General features: G+C 40.2%; 1 protein-coding gene across 3 annotated transcripts in view; it reads left to right on the forward strand.

The window, feature by feature from the left end:
- Positions 1 to 18,394, forward strand: part of LOC105483262 (myosin IIIB) — a 520,975-nt gene extending 502,581 nt beyond the window's left edge. For all 3 annotated transcript variants that reach the window (XM_071072912.1, XM_024793234.2, XM_071072911.1), the window contains exons 33-35: positions 14,937 to 15,043; positions 15,416 to 15,462; positions 16,291 to 18,394. In XM_071072912.1, the coding sequence (XP_070929013.1) occupies positions 14,937 to 15,043; positions 15,416 to 15,462; positions 16,291 to 16,429 (293 nt within the window). In that variant the 3' untranslated portion in view covers positions 16,430 to 18,394. The remainder of the gene's footprint in view (positions 1 to 14,936; positions 15,044 to 15,415; positions 15,463 to 16,290) is intronic.
- Positions 18,395 to 20,933: the final 2,539 nt, after the last annotated feature.

Consider the following 20,933-nt stretch of genomic DNA (forward strand, 5'->3'; position numbering starts at 1 on the left):
TACTTTAGATCTGACATATTCCAGTTACCTTATTATGAAACATGTGTTATGATCTCTCGCCACTATCAAAGTATAAGAGTTTGTTGACCATACACTTGGTCTTGGGCTGGTCCCAACCCAGTTGCCAATAACTGGTTCATCGTGGCCAGAAACAGGCCTGGAAATGTGAGTGCCTGGCCCCACTCTCAGAAACAGACCACTTTGAAAATAATCTAACTTCCAGGGAAGGAACCGCATTGGAAATAACATAACCACTTGTGTTATGTTATTGAAAAGAAAAGATCTCCATGAAGTTCTTTTTTTTTTTTTCAATCCAGCTTTGACAGCCTCTTTCCTTCCAGATGGTGCCTGGAGCCAGGCCTGTCAGAGACCCTTAGTCTCCTGCTGCCTTTTAATGCTGGTCCTTGATTGCTAATGACCCCTGGCTGGACTGGCTTCTCAACCCATTTAACCCCTCTCTGCTGGGTCCCCATCTCATGCAGGATGAGAGGCCGTGAGAGCTGGAAGTGGGATGGTGCCAAGTCAGCCAGAGCCTCCCACGCTTTCAGAGCTAGTGGCGCGTTTCCCGGTGCCATCACGGATGTCCAAGATCATTCCAGTGGAGAGCTCATGTTCATATGATTTTCTCAATATTGTCAGATAAATGCTGCCGGATTTCTGATTGTTAATATTTCATTTGACTAAACCAAGACAACCAAGTCCCTGAAAGAATGTTCCTTCAGGGGTCAAGAGCTGAGGACCACTGATATGAGCTTCCTGGAATATGTTCATTTAGAAACTTAAAATTACATTGCACTGGAACTATCTTTTAGTTTGGTCAAACTTCATGGCCAGAGCATTTGCTTTTGTGTGTGTGTGTGTGTGTGTGTAGGCAATAATTTCCTTGTGAAGACCAAAATATCACTTGCATAACACAGGAGACACCCATTTTTCAGCTATGTTAGCAACAGCTGTAACCATTTACTTTGGTTAAGCTTGGTTTGTTTTTTATGACATATAGGAAGGTCCTTATAGCTATACTGATCAGGTAGGTCACTCAGAGTGTAGGGTTTTTCGTGTGTGTGGGTTTTTTTGTTTTGTTTTGTTTTGTTTTGTTTTGAGATGGAGTATCACTCTGCCGCCCAGGCTGGAGTGCAGTGGCCTGATCTTGGCTCACTGCAACCTCTGCCTCGCGGATTCAAGCAATTCTCCTGCCTCACCCTCCCGAGTAGCTGGGATTACAGGCATATGCCACGAGGCCTGGCTAATTTTTTGTATTTTTAGTAGAGACAGGGTTTCGCTATGTTGGACAGGCTGGTCTCAAACTCCTGGCCTCAAGTGATCCACCCGCCTCGGCCTCCCAAAGTGCTAGGATTACAGGTGTGAGCCACCGCACCCTGCCTGAGTATAGGGATATTTAAAAGGGAAGGGAAAAAGCTGCTGATGCTAATTTGTTGAGAAATCTTGAGTCAAGTGGAGAAATTCAGATCTCTTGCAACCTCCTTAGGTCAGGGAGGGCATGAGAAGTCATCATTTTATGCATTGTTTCCATAACAAATTTTTTACTAATCTCATATTGGATTGTACAATAAGGCAAAGAAATTTAGTAGTTCTCTGTGACCCTGAAGAACTGAAATTTAAATTCTTGATTGGAGCAGAGAACTGAAAGCTTTGTGCTGCCCTACTTGTATAAATGTCTTAATGTTTGCTGGATAGTTGGACCAAATTGATTTTATAATGGACTTCAGAAATTTGTTCCAAAATTCAGCAGAAATTAGTGAAATAACCAAAACATACCTTTCTATTTAACCTTTGCTTCTCTCAGATACTTACTATTTTCTTGGCTTTTTTGAAGATGAAGACTGAAAGAATAACAACTGAATTTCTCACCACTAATACTTCATTGATTTCATTTTTACATCTTATTAATTAAATGCAAGATAAAAATTACATTTGTGATTTTATTTTGGTCTACTACCCACATTCTTTTCTATTTCTGCTCAATCTCTCTCTCTCTCTCTCTGTCACACACACACACACACACACACACACACACACACACACACACACCTGGCAGACATTTGTAGATGTAACCTCCCCCAAATCATGTCACTCATACTAATGACTGCCCTCTCTATGTGTAAAAATATTTTATAATTTATGGACCTGGGTGGGTATTTGTACAGCTGTGCAATATTAATCTATACTCTGCAGGTTTTGCTCACAGCTGGGCAAAGGCTGAGTAGGTGAGAGGTTTTAATGATGTCTTTTAGCCCATCAGTAACCAAAGGACCCGGAAAGTGGTTCAGAGGAACCTACCTTGTGTAGCTTTGCTCTTTGGATGAATGAATCGTGTTAGAATGAAATTCTGGTGTATTTATGGAGAACTTTTTCCTTTGAAGCCTAAATGCATTTTGATTGGTTGCCTTTAAAATTCCAACAAGCTGAAAAGCAAAAGTATTTATGTCAGTTTCACAGATGAGGCTCCAAGAGGTTAAGTGGCGATTACTCTGGAGTTATAGCATCTTAAAGTTGGAAGGGACTTTAAAGGGCCTCTGGGCTAATGGTTCTTACCCTTTTCCTGCCTTCACGCTGGCTTCAGGCAACAGATCCCCATGAGGCATGTCCCTCACTGCACACAGATGTTCACACACTGGGAAAGAATGTGACTCCAAGGAGAGCAGCTCAGAATCTTCAGGCCAGAAGTGTAATCTGCCACACCAGTGTCCTCCATTAAAAATTACTACCTGAGTCCAACCCTCTCTTTATCATTTTACACAGAAAACATGGCAGCAGAGGGGTAAGGGATTCACTTAAGGACATATACCAATATGTGTCAGAACTTGAACTATGTATGCCCGGGTCTTCTGATTCCCCCATGTCCAGTGCTGGTTTTGCTACAGCTGACCAGCCCCTTGCACACTCACAGTAGAACTGGAACCAGCTCCTCGAAGAGTGAGGCAGAGCTGGAGACAAGTGCCCCGGGGTCCCCTGCTGCAGGGAATCAAAGACCCCGTCACAATTAGTTTAGTAAAACCAGCACTATCTGGTGTCCCATATCCGCAAGCACTTAAAATGTCATTCCAATCTTCAAAGAAATTCTTTCATTCCATTTTTATCTGCTTTTACCCAGGACATTGTTTCCCAGCTCCCCAGTAGTTCACCAGGTGATTTGCATCTCATTAGAAGCTCCAGAAATGACATCTCCCAGACTGCTGCCTGGCATTGTGGGTCCACTAAGCATCAGATCTAGGTCTTGGATTTTTCAGGTTGACACTTTTTTAAAAGCTGAGTTAATGCTGTTTTCCCACTGGGTGCAGTTTCAGTGGCCATTTTTGCCTTAATTCCTGCTCCCGTGCTGGGTTGAGGTTAGGGAACTGCCATTGTCAAAGATGAAGTCAGTCATCTCCACGTGAAAGCACGTGGTGGATGAGAATATTCTTGGGCCTCAGAATAAAGGAGTTTAAAGACTCCTAAAAATAGAAAGATGCTACATGATGCAGATATTCCAGGCATTACACAAAGCAAAACAAAAAAGCAAGCCAATAGCAAACCATTGCTGAAGCTGTATAATTCATTCTAAATGTTTGCCTTTTAAACATTTTCCCCTGGATCCAACCTCCCGGGGACCACAGAGTTTTTGCCCTACATTTATATTTCGCTTTAAAGAGAGTCTCCCTAGGTCAGAATGGCTTTTTGGCTTTGTCATTTCTTCATACCACAACTTCCAGAAGAGCACTGAAGAGCACTGTACCTCTGGAAACCAGAGATAGTATTTCCATGGTCAGCAAAATTATTCTCTTGGAATAAGAGAAATATGATTTTCCCAGTGTACAGGGAAATAAGGAGCCCTTATGTCTGCTTTGGGCTCAAGCCATTTGATGCAGCTTCCAGTGCAAAGCAAATACCTGATGGTGCCCAGAGCTTCCCCCATCCAGAATTCCTTTTGTCCAGTGAATACTTCCCTGAGCCTATGCCAGCTTTTCAAAATGGCACATAGCTAATCTGCAGAATTGATCTAAGCTCTTAGGAACGGGTTAAATCCATGGTTTTTCCAACCCTGGCTACAAATTAAAATCACTGGGAAGGAGGAGGAACTTTGTTTTAAACAACTAACAATACCAGAACCCTACCCCTGACCAATTAAATTAGGATCTCCAGGGGTGAGGTCATGGTATCTGTATTTTTAAAAAACCCTTCAGATGATTCTAATATGCATCCAGGGTGGAGAACCACTCCAGTATAACAAGAAATACAGCAGCCCCTTCGCAGCACCTGCTAATGCCTCTGGCACCGTGTTTTACCTTTTCATATATTATCTGTCATTCTCACTACAACCCTACAAGGAAGGGGTCATCATTCCCAGGTGAAGGCCTCTAATAACTGCTGAGGTGGTTATCATACTCCAGTTTTTCTGACTTCAGATTCCCACCCCAACACACGTTTCTCAAAGTGTGGGACATGGGCCACTGGTGGCCACCAAGTTGACTTTTGATGATGTGTTGATGTGACATTAAATAACATAATTCTTTTACATAATTTCTTATGTAAAAGAAAGTTACTCTTTTTTCAATTCTCAGTTTAAATTCTCCAGATTACTGTAAGGAGAAAGTCTTAGTGGTGCTAGTATGTCTTAAATTCCTCTCACATTTACTCATCTCTCTTTTTAACAAACCTTTTAAGAAACCCAGAACCTTCTATAGGAAATGGAATCTAGCACAAGTGTGATGATACTGTTTCATTTTCATTGTATTTACTATATAGTTCGCTTCTATTTATGGCAAACGACATGTTTTCCATTTACAGTGGTGAATGAAGTTCCAGTTTTAAAGAAATGTATTTAAGCAAAAAAAATCAGTTGAATTTTTAAAATATTAAAGAATAAATAGTACAGGTGAATATAGTGAAAAATGCCTAATAGGTAGATATGTGACAAAAGCTTGAGAAATATTCCCCTACAACATGCTAATTTTTTAAATAGGCATATGCACACCTGTTAGCCAAGGGGACTGCTCATCTACCATCCTACTCCAACAGACTGACAACAACCTGTTCCATCCACTTTATATCCACCCAGGACCTATGAACTTTGCTGCTATATCCAACTGAAGAGGAATCCTGAAACACAAATGGCTAACAAACTGGGAGGGTAGGGAACATTCACCCTTTTCAAATAATCAATGACATGCAAATAGAAACACAAATGAGATGTTATTTTTGCACCTATTATATTGTCAGACTTTTTCTTTTCTTTTTTTTTTTTTTTTTTTTTTTTTTTTGAGACGGAGTCTCGCTCTGTAGCCCAGGCTGGAGTGCAGTGGCCGGATCTCAGCTCACTGCAAGCTCCGCCTCCCGGGTTCACGCCATTCTCCGGCCTCAGCCTCCAGAGTAGCTGGGACTACAGGCGCCCGCCACCTCGCCCGGCTAGTTTTTTGTATTTCTTTAGTAGAGACGGGGTTTCACCGTGTTCGCCAGGATGGTCTCGATCTCCTGACCTCGTGATCCGCCCGTCTCGGCCTCCCAAAGTGCTGGGATTACAGGCTTGAGCCACCGCGCCCGGCCCAGACTTTTTCTTAAGAGCCATCTCATGCTGGTGAAGGCCTGCTGAAGTGGGTAATATAGGTGCGGGCGGTAGAAGTGTATTTTGCTGCACGCTTTCTGGATGGCAATTGAAAAAGAAAAATCGTGAGTTTTTAAAATATGCATACCTTTGGCCAGTAATTCTTCTTTTAGAAATGTATCCTAAGGAATAATGAGCATTTGTCAAAGACCAAACTATATGTTCCTCAAAGCACTGTTATTATAGAAAAACATTGGAAACAACTTCTATACCCAAAATAGGAAATTATATAAATCAATCATGATTCATCCATAAAATGAAATGCCACGCAACCATGAGAAATGATGCCATTTAAACTATCTCTGGAAGAAGATATCTCTGGAAACTTGTCTCAGCAGTTACTACTCTTGTGGGAATGAGATTGGGTGTGGAAAAAAGACAAACTTTTCACTGCTTAACTTATTTGAACGTTAGGTTCATTTATTACCTTTTCAAAAAGTAACTCTAAAAGAAACACACTATTTCAAAAGTTGCCTAATAGAATGGAAAAATATTTATGACTTTATTGTTAAGGGGGGGAAGCTATAACCCAAATTAAATGAATGAATGAATTTTTTTAATTAAAAAAATACATATTCCTATAAAGATATTGAAAGGACAATAGTAAAAATACTAAGGAACTTTGCTTTTAGAGACTGATTTCGTCTACCTCTTTGAAACATCTCTGGACAGTTTCCCCAGAGGTATCCCAGGATAGGAAAGACCCTCTTCCTATTGGAAGCCTGGACAAAAACATCCCAATTAACAGTCAGAACCAAAGAATAGGCAACATAGATGGAAGAGCTCTTAATGAGAATGGTGAATAGTCAGTATTCATTCATTCATTCTTCATTCATTCATCATTTGTTGAGAGTGTGCCGGGCCCTGAGCTATTGGTTTCAGGGGAAGTTATTGCCACCTCCTTAACTAATAAGTAGAAAATTCCACACAGACAATTTATAACTCCAGCGTCTTCCACAGGCACTAACTTAACTCAGGGATGTCTTCTTTGTAGCAGTTTTGCAATTTTGAAGAAGATTGTTCATGACATAACATGGCAAGTGGGAAAATTTGTAGCTTTCCTTTCATCTTAAAAAGCAGGATCTGAATTACATGCACCCCAGGAGAAAATCTCTCTTTCTGGTTGTGTGTGTATGTGTTTTACAAAAGCCCACTGAATTCCTTAGTTCCTCCTGAAGTTAGACTTGGTGAAGTGAAAACTTACGAAAACATCTCAGCAAAAGTACAAGCATCATAACAGAGGCCATGGCCTAGGCCCTGGGATTTTGAATCAAGAATCCTGAGTTACTATAGCTTAGGGGCCTAAGCTCCTTGGGCCTCAGACCTCTCAGATATAAAAGCAAGGAGCCAGACCACAGAGAATTATCCTCCGTGACATGACTTAAATTTGGAAATCTGAGCCACCAGGGCATAATTCCCCGTCTCCAATAACCTGAGGATCTGTTAGGCTCTGAGCATCCCTGAAATAGTCCATGCCTCAAGGCATATGAGGGGCAAGGGGATTACAATTCATTTCTTCATTTCTAAGGTGATGTAGATTATTGGTAGACTTTCTGGTGATATGGTTCTTATTGGGAAGGAAAGATTTAATATGGTCAAGCACAGTGGTTCTTAACGCTGACTACACATTAGAACCACCTAAAGAGATTAAAAAAAAAAAAATTGATGTCCAGGCCTTGACCTGGGCATTAGTATTTTAAAAGTTGAACAACTGGTATCATGTAAAAAAAAAATACTCAGTTGGATTTGAAAAACCTGAACTCTCATTTGGGCTTTGCCTCTAACTGTATAATCGCTTAGTCTCACTATGCCTCTGTTATCTGTTTAGAGTTATTCGGCCTTCCTAAAATGAGATGAAGTAAATAAAAAGTACTTTGCAAAACAAGAGTTGCTATGTAAAAATGAAATGGTTAGCGGAAGAGACACAGAACCAGAAAAGACAGGTCATGTCTTCAGAAGCTATTTCATGGGAGTATCCACTGGAGTACCATGCGCATGGTCAACCCTCATTGAAGAGAAAGACTGTCGAGCTGACAGCTGGGTTACTGTCACCTCCAAATACCCTGAGAACCTTGGTCGGAGGAGTGACGCACCTCCCTTTATGCACAGAGTTGGCAGAGCCCTGTAAATTAATTGCACAACTCTAATCCTATTTAAATGCCCCAGGGGTATAGCTTATAACCTCATATAGGATTTGCCATCTGTAAATCTAGAACACTGAACACTCTGTTTGCTTAAAGGGGATGTTTCATTTGGCAAATGAACCTGAGAACGCCTCATCCACAAAATGGCAATCAGATCAGCAATCACACTGCTCAGAAAGTATCTATGCCTGATGAGGGACCACAGAAGGGTGCCAGGGACTATGGCTCTCCCAGGATATTCTCTCCCTTTCTTCCTAGGACCCCTGTGCATTGCCTGCCCATTCCTCAGGAGCCGAGAACCCATTCTGCCCCACCAAGCTGGGGAATACATGGGCTGCATGCCCAATCCTGCCCTTCCTTGAAGTTGTCCTTCCCTTCCTTCAATCTTGCTAGGAAACTTACCAGAACTGGCACATCTGTAGCAGGTGATGAAAACTGAAACATTAAGTTTTAGAGGACAGTGTAGGAGGCGGCATTTGTAGCCAAAATAGCTGCAACTCAGCAAGTTAAATGGAGTAGAAGAAGACATTTTCTTCATCTCTGAAACCTTGGAAGAAGACAAAAGCCTCATTTGTGACTTACAACTCTGCATGAATTAGGGTTGCCAGATTTAACAAATAAAAATGCAGCACACTCAGCTAGATTTGAATCTCAGATAAATAACCAATCATTTTTTAACATAAATATGTCAAATATTTCATGGATGTAATAAAGAATTATTGGTTGTTTATCTGAAATTCAATCTAACTGTGTGTCCTTTTTTTTTTTTTTTTTTTTTTCTGGAGACAAAGTCTCACTCTTGTCGCCCAGGCTGGAGTGCAATGGCGCGATCTCGGCTCACTGCAACCTCTGCCTCCCGGGTTCAAGTGATTCTCCTTCCTCAGCCTCCCAAGTAGCTGGGATTACAGGTGCATACCACCATACCCAGCTAATTTTTGTATCTTAAGTAGAGACAGGGGTTCACCATTTTGGTCAGGCTGGTCTCGAACTCCTGACCTCAGGCCATCCGCCCGTCTAAGCCTCCCAAAGTGCTGGGATTACAGGCATGAGCCACTGCACCTGGCTGAGCCATTGCACCCGGCCATGTCCTCCATTTTATCTGGCAACTTTAGCTTGAATATACCTGCATGTTCAATAAAGAGAAAAGAAAAATTAAATTTACAAACCAATTGTTTGAAGTTATGTGGCAGATCGACTGAATTCAGCTATTTATCTCTCACCAAGAGCATGGGCATGTGTGCAGCCCAGTGTGCCGGTTTGGGATTAGGAAGTAAGGAGTATGCATTTGCCAGCGCTCCTGAAATGCTATCCAGATGTCTTCCATTTTCTGACAGATTTAGCTCCAGTTTATTATAAAATTCTATAACAATTCAGAAGAGAAAGATGTGTTAAAGATCTAAAATATGAAATCAGAAGGTGCAGGGCAGGGGGCTGGGGGGATGTGCAAAGATTCTTGAAAAGGAAAGAGACCTATTTTAAATGCAAACTGGTGTTCTTAACATAATATACCTTTAAAAGCACAGTAAGGAGGTAGTCGCCAATGTACCACAAAGTGGAGAGTTTGGTTTGTCTCACGGGCATCTATGCAAGGTAGTAACAAGCCACTTTCAGAATATGAGCATTATGGTCCTCAAAGTAAAAACTCACATTTAATGTGAATATTCAGGCCGGGCGCAGTGGCTCATGCCTGTAATCCCAGCACTTTAGGAAGCCAAGGCAGGTGGGTTGCTTGAAGTCAGGAGTTCGAGAGCAGCCTGGCCAAAATGGTGAAATCCCATCTCTACTCAAAATACAAAAAATTAGCCAGGCACAGTGGTGGGCGCCTGCAATCCCAGCTACTCAAGAGACTGAGGGAGGAGAATTGCTTGAACCCTGGTGGTGGAGGTTGCAGTGAGCCAAGATCGTGGCACTGCACTCCAGCTTGGGCAACAGAGCAAGACTCTGTCTCAAAAAAAAAAAAAGTGAGTGTTCAAACTTGATTTGCCCAGTTTCTCTACATAAACTAATCAAATGAACTAGGTAACTATCCAATAACCATATTGTTTTATATCTTAATGCAAACTGGCCCAAAAGTCAAAAGACAGGGTTCAAGTTTTCACTCTGCCACTTACGAATTTAGCCTTTTTTTGGTTATACTTTCTTCATATATGCAAAGAACTAACAATTTTGGTACTATGTGCCTTATTGATTTTTTAATATTTAAATTTTCAAGGGAAAAATTATGATAAAGTTCTCAATGCATGTACATGCATAGATTTAGTCAATGTGCTGTATGTTATTTTGTATTTTACTTCTTTTTCCAAGTTTTGAATTTTCTTCTGTCAACATCATACACATTTATCACTGCTTTGTCAGTGACTCAACAGTTTTTATATCTGAGTTAATGTCTTCTCAATTATTAAATATGTATCATGTTTCTAGCTTTTTTCTGCTATAAAAATTGTTATTATGTCTGTCTTCATACAAATTGTTTCTTTTTCTTTTGGTTTACTTCATTGCAACATGTTCCTTGGAAAAAGTTGCTTAGTTCTGGGGGTTTTTTGTTTTGTTTTAGTTTTAGTTTTTTTTTTTTTTTTTTGGAGACCAAGTGTCACTCTATTACCCAGGCTGGAGTGCAGAGGCACAGTCTCGGCTCACTGCAACCCCCCTCTCCTGAACTCAAGGGATCCTCCTTTCTCAGCCTCCGGAGTAGTTGGGACCACAGGTGCATTCCAATATGCCTGGCTAATTTTTTGTATTTTTTGTAGAGATGGGACTTTGCCATGTTGCCTGGGCTGCTCTCGAACTCCTGAGCTCAAGTAATCCGCCCACCTAGGCCTCCCAAAGTGTTGGGATTACAGGTGTGAGCCACCGCGCCCGGCCAGCTCTGTTTATTGCCAAGTTGCACTTCAGGAGGCGGGGAACCTATGGATTCTGCTGTTTCTCTGGGGCCCCTCCCACATTGTCTTTTAACCTTTTGGTGTACGAATTAATAGAGAAGCAGCAGTAATTGTTAAATTGAAGCTGTTTGTCAGGATAGTTCAACATTTTTCAGTATCTCGTTTCCTAACTATATTTCTCTGTCTCTTGCCTCAGCCTTTCCACATTATGGATGTAACTTTTATGGGTATATATCTTTTAATTGTTTTTATCTTTCTGTTGTACTTCCTTTCATCTTAGTTTTGTTACTGTCCATCATATGGAACACTTTAATATAATTAAACCCATGCGTGTCACTAGCATCTTCTTATACAGCTGAGAGAGTCTATTTCATTTCTTTCTAAAGTTTTTTGGAGATGTTTAAAATTCTCAACTATATAACTCATCTAGAATTTATTGTGGCCTGTGAGAATCAATAAATATATTGAGAAAAGTAAAGGATTTAGAATTTTAAAAACTAAACAATTTGAGTCCAACAGCACTAGCTTAAACAGCTTTAAAGAAATCACTAATCACTTAACATCTTAAGACAGCATCCTCTACTAGATTGAAAACAGGGACTTTGTCTTATTTCTCTTTGAATTTTCTACAAAATCCAGCAAAGTACCCTGTATATAGGATAAATGTTAATATGTCTGTATTTAAGTTATATTTTTGCATATTGCTATTAAATTGTTCCAATAGCATTTATTAAACAACGATCTACTTCCCAATTATTTATTTGGTTGCTTACAATGGATCATTATATCAGTGACACTCAGATTTCTTGTAATGGTAAAGCACCTGGAAGTTACAGCATTCTTTTCTGAACATTGTGAAACATGGAAAAATTAAACTTAAAATAATGAAAATTACAATTTGATGCTAAATCAAATAAATAGCTTATACCAGATTCTAGTATAGTGTAGAAACCGTAAGATTAGACACCAACAGTTGTTTTTAAGTAATGGGAGAAATATTAAAATTAAGAACATTCTATCCAATAACTTAATTCCTTATAAGAATCAGGAAAAAAAAAAGCCAATGAAACAGCAAGTTCGTCAAGAACAAAAGTTGAAAATCATAATGTATATAAAGCATTACCAGTTGAGACAATATAAATAAAAACCTCTGATAAAATGTAAACACTATATAAACATGAAGTCCAGCTGAACTAGGCTGAACTCTAGCTGAACCCAAAAACTTCTTAAGATCAGTCTTTTGAGTTACCATGGATGGAATTCCTGCCATATTAGAAAGTGTAAGGGAGAGTGGATGTCAGACCTCCAGAGCATGCTTCACACCAGCAGCCTGACCTAAGGACACTTCTCTCCATTGATCTATAAATCAGAAAGGATATGACACAAAAAGGACTCACAGCTTCACATTCTACCATATTGCAGAGTATGGACTTCACAAAGCAAACAAGGAGGAGGTGTGTTGGAACCATCAGAAATAACTGCTGTGTTCTTTGTGTTCTGAGAACCTTGCCAGCACGACAGGCTAGATTCCTGTGCTCTGCACAGTAATCATGAAGAGGTGGATGAGAATGTCTGTTAAGGCTGTTGGAACCCTCTGCAAGAAACATTGTTTTGCTATGCTAATTAATATTTTTCATTGAGGCCGGACATGGTGGCTCACACCTGTAATCTCAGTACTTTGGGAGGCCGAGGTGGGCAGATCACTTGAGGTCAGGAGTTCGAGACCAGGTTGGGCAACATGACGAAACCCCATCTCTATTAAAAATACAAAAAATTAGCTGGGCATGGGGGTGTCTGCCTGTAAGCTACTTGGGAGGCTAAGGAAGGAGCATCACTTGAAGCTGGGAGGCGGAGGCTACAGTGAGCTGAGATCGTGCCACTGCACTCTAGACTGGGCGACAGAGTGAGACTGTCTCAAAAAATTTATATAATATATAGTACATATAGTATATAGTATATTTTATGTACTATATAGTATATTATATATATCTTGTATATAATATATAGCATATTATAGATAATATATAGTATATTATATATAGCATTTTATAGGTAATATAGTATATAATATATGGCATGTTATATATGATATATAGTATATTATATATGTTGTATATAATATATAGCATATTATAGATAATATATAGTATATAATATATAGCATTTTATAGGTAAAACAGTATATAATATATACCATGTTACATATGATATATAGTATATTGTATATATTGTATATAACAGCATATTATAGATAATATATGGTATATAATATATAGCATATTATAGATACTATGTAGTATATAATATATAGCATTTTATAGATAATATATAGTATATATCACATTTTATAGATATATGGTGTATAATATATATCATATATGATATATAGTATATTATATATAGCATATACTATATATAGTATATCATATAATATATATTTTTTTAACTGAGCTTACTTTTACTTAGACCTTTGACTTTAAAAAATGTTTCTCCTTAAGAAAGACAATATCCTATAAGCTGGGTGCAATGGCTCACGCCTGTAATCCCACCACTTTAGGAGGCCGAGGACGGCAGATCACTTGAGGCTAGGAGTTCGAGACCAGCCTGGCCAACATGATGAAACCCTATCTCTACAAAAAATACAAAAATTTGCTGGGCATAGTGGTGCACACCTGTACTTGGGAGGCTGAAGCAGGAGAATAGCTTGAACCTGGGAGGCAGAAGTTGCAGTGAGTAGAGATCGCACCACTGCGCTCTAGCCTGGACAACAGTGAGACTATCTCAAAAACAAAAAAGGATCATATGCTATAGTGTAAAAAAAAATTTACAAAAAAAAAAAAACTATTGGAACACGAAGTAAGAAATCTAGGGTTGGGTACTACCTGGCCACTTGATCTGAGATGAGCCATTCAATTTTATGGGCCTCAGTTCCTTTTCTGGAAAAAAAAAACAAAATGGGTATTTAGAATGGATGGATCTGATATTTTTTTTTTTTTTTTTTTTTTTTTTTTTGAGACAGTCTCTCACTCTGTCACCCAGGCTGGAGTGCAGTGGTGCAATCTCAGCTCACTGCAACATCTGCCTCCCGGGTTCAAGCAAGTCTCCTGCCTCAGCCTCTCGAGCAGCTAGGACTACAGGCACCTGCTGCCACGCCTAGCTAATTTTTGTATTTTTAGTAGAGATGGGGTTTCACCATGTTGGCCAGGCTGGGTTCTGATAGTCTTGTCCAAATATAGCTATGTCCCAATTCAAGAAAAATCAAGATACAAAACTTTATACTTAGGGAACAGATATTTTGCTGTTAATAATGGACCTTGCTAAGTCACTCTCTACTTTTAAAATTCCCCCAGAATTTTTTTAAATTGTGGAAATCTCTGGTGAAGTTAAAATATGATTCCAAGTAAAATCCCCAACTCTTTTTAATGAAGAGTTTATAATAAACACTCTGTCCTCCAAGATAGTGATGCTTTTCTCTAAACGACAATATTCATGGACAATATTCTACGACAGGGGTGTGTGTGTGTGTGTGTGTGTGTGTGTGTGTGTGTGTGTGTTGCCAGGAAATCAGAACTGCTGAGTCCTGATTCAGATATAGAGCCGAAAGGACAGTAGATCCGTAAAATCATTTGCTTGGAAGGGAGATGAATTGTGACTTCTTCTGACTCATGGTTTCTTAATCTCCAATGTGCTCTTGGTCCAGGGTTCTGAAATCAGGACAAACAGGGAGAGACTGCTCCATGTAATCATGCAATCATCCTTTCTCCTTCTCTTTTACACTGCCTCCAGAAACTGCATGCATCAGTGCTATTGTTCAAAGCCTTTCAGTAAATTTTAGCTCAAGCCATTTTCTCCCCCAAAATGTATCCCACCAAAAGGTTTGCTTCTCATCTCCCCAAGAGTATGTGTGCTCCAGATGTTTTTGAACTCTCACTGCAGGATGTGGTGCAAACCATCCCTGATTGCTTTGGTTGTCCTAACACAGTCATCCCACTAAGGGCACCCTACTCTATAAAGGCTGACCACCAACTTATACTTCACCCATGTGGAAGCACCAGCTTGCTTTCTGTCACCCCGGACCGCTGATTCAGATCAGAAAGCTGAATGCGAAGTTACGGACAGTGGCCCTTGTTTACACTTAGCAATCTGTGTGTATTTTTTAGGACGGCATTTCTCCTAACATTAGCAAAGCTTTTAATATGCCCACTAAAATAGGACACAGTTTCTACTAAGTGCGTTTATGTGAAGAGCCATTTTTCACTTAATTTTCCCAACACCTGGGACAGTTTACAGCAAAGTTTTGCTATCTTTTTTCAGGTTCAGAAAATGGTCTCGCACAGAAGCAACGAACACCTCGCCGACGATGTCAGCAGCCCAAAATGCTGAGTAGCCCTGAGGACACTATGTACTATAACCAGTTAAATGTGAGTTCAAAGTGGCCATAAAGCTGTTTCACTGGCTTTGTTTCCAGTTAATAATTCTGTTATTACTACCTGTTCCAGCCCCTGCAGCCCCACCCCCACCCTCATGCTCTCGTCTTGAACATGTGCTTAGGCTCTTTATCTGTTGCTTTCATGTCAGGATGTCTGCCTTCACGGTGAATAATTGATGTGGTTTATCAAAGACGAGCAAGATGCATGCTTCATCAGGCTCACTTGAGCCCTTTGATCAAAAAAATTATGCTGTGACTTCTGATATTATCAGCATCTGCTTGCATTCAACACAAAATCACTTTGAATTAAAAATTAACGACTTGCTGCTTTGCTTTGACTGTGTGTTCTTGGCCCTCTCCACAGGGAACTCTAGAATATCAAGGGAGCAAGAGGAAGCCAAGAAAACTTGGGTAAATATCTGTCTTCTTAGTTCTAAGCAACTGTAAACAGAAGGGGTCCTTTGTGATATTACAGAAAATGCAAAACTTTCCAGAGAGGCTTCTAAAAATATGCAATCCAGATATTGCCACTCTTATAGACATTGGAAATTACTTTTCACAGTAGCAAGTATACAAAACTTGAATCTATTCTGTCCAAAAAGGTTGAAATTGTCACCTAAGGGCAAATGTTATTTCTCATAATTATTCCTGGGAATTGTACTTTCTTCATAATTAGAGACATGTAGTGGGTGATATAAAACTCTCCTTCCACAAATAAGAGCACTCTACGAAATACAAATAGGCCACTTCCTCCACATTATCCTACCCCTGGGCCTTAAAACATGCACAAAGAGAAACATGCCCCACTGGTTAGACAGAGGATAGTAAGGAATTTGTCATTCGTTTGATTGTAAGCATCGCAACTGAGAATAGCAATGAAGTATATAACGGTAATAATTAGAGAATTGGAGGAGGTCAGGAGGAAAACTTTCTCATCTAGAGGGAACCAGATGGAGACAGAGAGTTCAATCCCATAAATCAAGTTGCAATATGACCACAACTTCCAGACACCGCAAAACTAGACCCATTATCAGTGCGTGACCCCAAGGTGAAGGGCTTCGTAGATCAGACCCTGGTACCTCTGTACTGGGAGACCCTGAACCACTTAAGCTGTCTGTCCCCTTCAGTGTTGGAACCCAACCCTGTTCCAGCTACTCACATGACTTTAGCTGCCCCAGTGATGATTGTAACATTTGTTTTCTTTTTTTGTTGAAAATCCTGTTGTTTTCTTTGTTGCAGCCAAATCAAAGTACTTGATGGGGAAGATGAATATTACAAATCTCTGTCACCAGTGGACTGCATCCCTGAGGAGAACAACTCAGCCCACCCTTCCTTTTTTTCTTCATCCTCAAAAGGAGACTCTTTTACTCAACATTGAATTGTACTTCCTAACCCCAAATCTGTCCAGAGTAGTAACATTCATGGTAATCAACTGTCTTTGCATTAGTAAGCACTGACATGGGGTCAGCTTCTTTGGCCATATGGTCCATGCCTGAGCCTTACTGAACAACTTGCAGATTCCAAAACATCTTATCCTATCTCTACCACTCTCCCACATCTGTTGTGCAGCCTGAGCTGGGCGCTCCCTTCCTTTCCCATCCCATGAGTCCCTGTGGGTCACTGAGAACACCTTTACAACAGTATAAACAGCCATTCATGCCCCCAGTGTCTAGGAAGATAACAGACAGTCTCACCACAGTCTAATCATGGACACTGATAATATTTCTTGATTTTTCCTATCAAGTTACTTTTCAATCCATTCAGAATCTGCCCCAGTGGAGACCCAGGAGTCCCTTTCCTGCACTCTTCTCCACTCTCCCACCTTTGCTGGGCTTTTCTATCACTCCCACCTCCCCCAGAGTCAGGGCTCCATTGCTGAGTGCCCCATCCTGGAGGACTGGCCCCAAGATCTCCTAGGACAGGATAATTGCCTGTGTTTAGGCAGAGAGGCCTAAATCTTTCAGCTTTCTTAACCCCTCTCTTGTTAATTATTATGCTGAGAAAGCCTTTGCCTCTTTATTTCACCTTGCCAAGACACCCACACTACTTTGGTAGTGAAAAGGAGTGAGAGAGAAAGTTTGGACCTGTCACTTTGGTGACACGGAAAGTCCAGGTCACTTTATTCTGTAACTCTCCATTCACTGGTCAAATAACTCCATGAGGCTCTCAGTGGCTACAGTAGAAGGACCTGATATTGTCCATCTTTGTGTGCACAGAGCCTAGCACAGGGCCTCGCAGAGGGGATACCTAGTGAATGTAGACTATGTGGAAAGACTTAACTAAGTTACACAAGCATATCTGACAGGAACGTTACTTTCAATTCGTACACTATAATCTCTGATTTTTCACTACGTTTTGGATAATTCTATTGTAATGATGTTAGATAATATAATACTCAATATGATTCAATATGACAAACTTTTTTGAGCACCTGCTTTACATAAAACATGACAAAATTGCTGTGTGATGTAATCAAAAACAAAGAAGCCCTATAAGACCCTTTCTCTAGAACAGATGTTCTTAATATTTTTCTTACTCAAAAATATGTGGTAGATAGTATGCAAGAAAAGCTGGGTGCAGTGGCTCAGGCCTGTAATCCCAGCACTTTGGGAGGCCAAGATGGGCGGATCCTGAGGTCAGGAGTTCGAGACCAGCCTGACCAACATGGTGAAACCCCATCTCTACTAAAAAAAAAAAAAAAAATACAAAAATTAGCCCATAGTGGTGGCGTGTGCCTGTAATCCCAGCTACTCAGGAGGCTGAGGCAGGACAATAGTTTGAACCCAGGAGGTGGAGGTTGTAGTCAGCTGAGAGCACGCCACTGCGTTCCAGCCTGGGCGACAGGGCAAGACTCTGTCTCAAAAAAAAAAAAAAAAAAAAAGATAGTATGTAAGAAAATACCTAAATTTTGAGAGAAATAACCTTGAAGAAAATCTCTTCAGAGTTTTGAAAGGGAACACATTAATAGGCCTTTTATGGAGATAAATAATGAAATGAGGCATTTAAAGATCTCAGAAATTGTAATTTTACAAGAAAATGAAATAAATATAGCCAATTTTTCAATAGCTGAACTTCACCCAAAAGGTAATGTTTATAAGATAAGTAAGTAGAGCAGGAAAAATGCGGATACATTTTATTTTATTGTTTAAAACATAATGCATAGAATATATAAATTTTTCATGTTACTATTAATATATGAGTGCTTTTGGAAGTTTCACTTTTATCATTGATTGTCTACTTTTGGTTTGATAATATTGCTGCTTTTCAAATTATTGAATGGAAATGTTCATAACTCCCTGCTTGTCCATGCACAATGTAATTCTAAACCTGGCTTGTTTCTCATTTAAATATATCTATAAATAAATTTAAAAAGAAAACAGAAGTAACTGTGGAATCATAATCCAGAAGCTCTGCATAGTTAAGTCGTTAATACAGCTGTACTCCTAAGAGTACTCTAGAAATGATGTTCACTTTCAGTCACAGTATAGAGAAAACAGACAGACTGTAGACATTATTCTTGGGCTAGTCACAGTGCCACAAACTCAAAAAGCTATTTTTTTTTTTTTTTTTTTTTTTTTTGAGATAGATTTTTGCTCTTGTTTCCCAGGCTGGAGTGCAACGGCGCGATCTTGGCTCACTGCAACCTCCACCTCCTGGATTCTCCTGCCTCAGCCTCCCTAGTAGCTGGGATTACAGGCATGTGTCACTACACCCAGCTAATTTTGCATTTTTAGTAGAGACAGGCGTTCTCCATGTTGACCAAGCTGGTCTCGAACTCCCGACCTCAGGCGATCCGCCCACCTCAGCCTCCAAAAGTGCTGGGATTACAGGCATGAGCCACCGCACCCTGCCTCAAAAAGCAATTCTTAAACCTAGTAGATGAGAATGATGCAACCTGGAATCTTGTAACTTTCATTAGATTTATCAAAGTAATATGCACATGACAAAAATCAAATAGTCCAGAGGGTTTATAGTGGAGAGCAGTTGTCTTCTCCATGTGCGTCTCTCCAGGAAGCAATCATTGTTTAAAATTATTTCTAATTCCTCTAATGGTTGCTAGCGTGCCTCTGAATAATTTGCTTCTATCTTCTTGTCATTTTAGACAATATTTAATCTCCCCCCTTATGAAAAATGTAGATTTGGCCTGGCACAGTGGCTCAGGCCTGTAATCCCAGCACTTTGGGAGGCCAAGGCAGGCAGATCACCCAAGGTCGGGAGTTCGAGACCAGCCTGACCAACATGGAGAAACCCCGTTTCTACTAAAAATACAAAATTAGCCAGGCATGGTGGCACATGTCTGTAATCCCAGCTACTCGGGAGGCTGAGGCAGGAGAATCGCTTGAACCCAGGAGGTGGAGGTTGCAGCGAGACAAGATCGCGCCACTGTACTCCAGCCTGGCGACAGAGCGAGACTCCATGTCCAAAAAAAATAAAAATAAATAAAATAAGAAAACCAGCAGACTGAGCAATAATGTCAAGGCAAACATAAATGATTCTGGGAGTAGAACATTTTTTAAAAGTTCCACTGCAGACATTTAGTGTTCATATTCTGAGTTGCTGCTTCTTCCATTTTGATCATTTGCAGATATTATGCCTTCATCCACTTTTTTTAAAACTTTTTCTTTTTTTTTTTTTTTGAGACAGAGTCTTGCTCTGTCACTCCAACTGCAGTGCAGTGGTACAATCACAGCTCACTGCAACCTCTGCCTCCCGGGGTTCAAGCAATTCTTGTGCCTCAGCCTCCTGAGTAGCTGGGATTACAGCCATATACCACCACACCCAGCTAGTTTTTCTATTTTTAGTAGAGATGGGTTTTTGCCATGTTGCCCAGGCTGGTCTCAAACTCCTGACCTCAAGCGATCCACCTACCTTAGCTTCCCAAAGTGCTGGAATTACAGGTGTGAGCCGCTGCACCTGGTCCAAACTTTCTTTTCAAATATAATACATATCCAGAAAAGGGCACAAATCAGAAGATTCAGCTCAATAAATTATCAGAAAGTCAACGCCCATGTAACCATCCTCCCATCTAGAACAGAGCATTGTTAGCACCTAACAGGAAGCCTCTCTCCAGGTTCTTCCCAATTACCACTCCTGTCTGTGCCTCCCCAAAAATAAACATTCTCATGACTTTACTGGTAAACACTTCCTTGATTTTCTTTATAGTTTTATACTTACATGCATTCCAAAACGGTATAGTTAGGTTTTGCCTCATAATTAGGTTTGGAGAACTTTATATAAATGGAATGCTACAGTAAAAAAAATTTTTAGGTCTTGTTTCATTCAATGTTGTATTTGCAAGGTTCATCTATGTCATGGAATGTAAATGTAGCTTGCTCATTTTCATGTCTTTGTAGTATTCTAATAGAAGAATATGACATAATTGATGTAGTCATTCTACCTTTTTTTTGTGGGTGTGAGACCGAGTCTCACTCTGTCACCTTGGCTGGAGCGCAGTGGTATGATCTCGGCTGACTGCAACCTCCGCCTCCTGGGTTCAAGCGATTCTCCTGCCTCGGCCTCCCAAGTAGCTGGGATTACAGTCGCCTGCCACCACACCTGGCTAATTTTTGTATTTTTAGTAGAGATCGAGTTTCACCATGTTGGCCAGGCTGGTCTCGAACTCCTGACCTCAGGTGATCCGCCAGCCTCAGCCTCCCAAAGTGCTGGAATTACAGGTGTGAGCCACTGCGCCCAGCCAGTCATTCTTTTAATGGACAAATATGAATTATTTCCAATTTGGGGCTATTTTAGAAATTGCTGCTATGAACATTATTGTATCTATCTCTTGCTGTCTATTTTTGCATACTTTTCTGTTGGCTGTATACCTAAGACAAGAGTTGCAGAGTCATAAGGTATACATATCTTTACTTCAGTACAGAATG

Source organism: Macaca nemestrina, chromosome 11 (genome assembly GCF_043159975.1).
Source record: "Macaca nemestrina isolate mMacNem1 chromosome 11, mMacNem.hap1, whole genome shotgun sequence".
Classification (NCBI taxonomy): domain Eukaryota; kingdom Metazoa; phylum Chordata; class Mammalia; order Primates; family Cercopithecidae; genus Macaca; species Macaca nemestrina.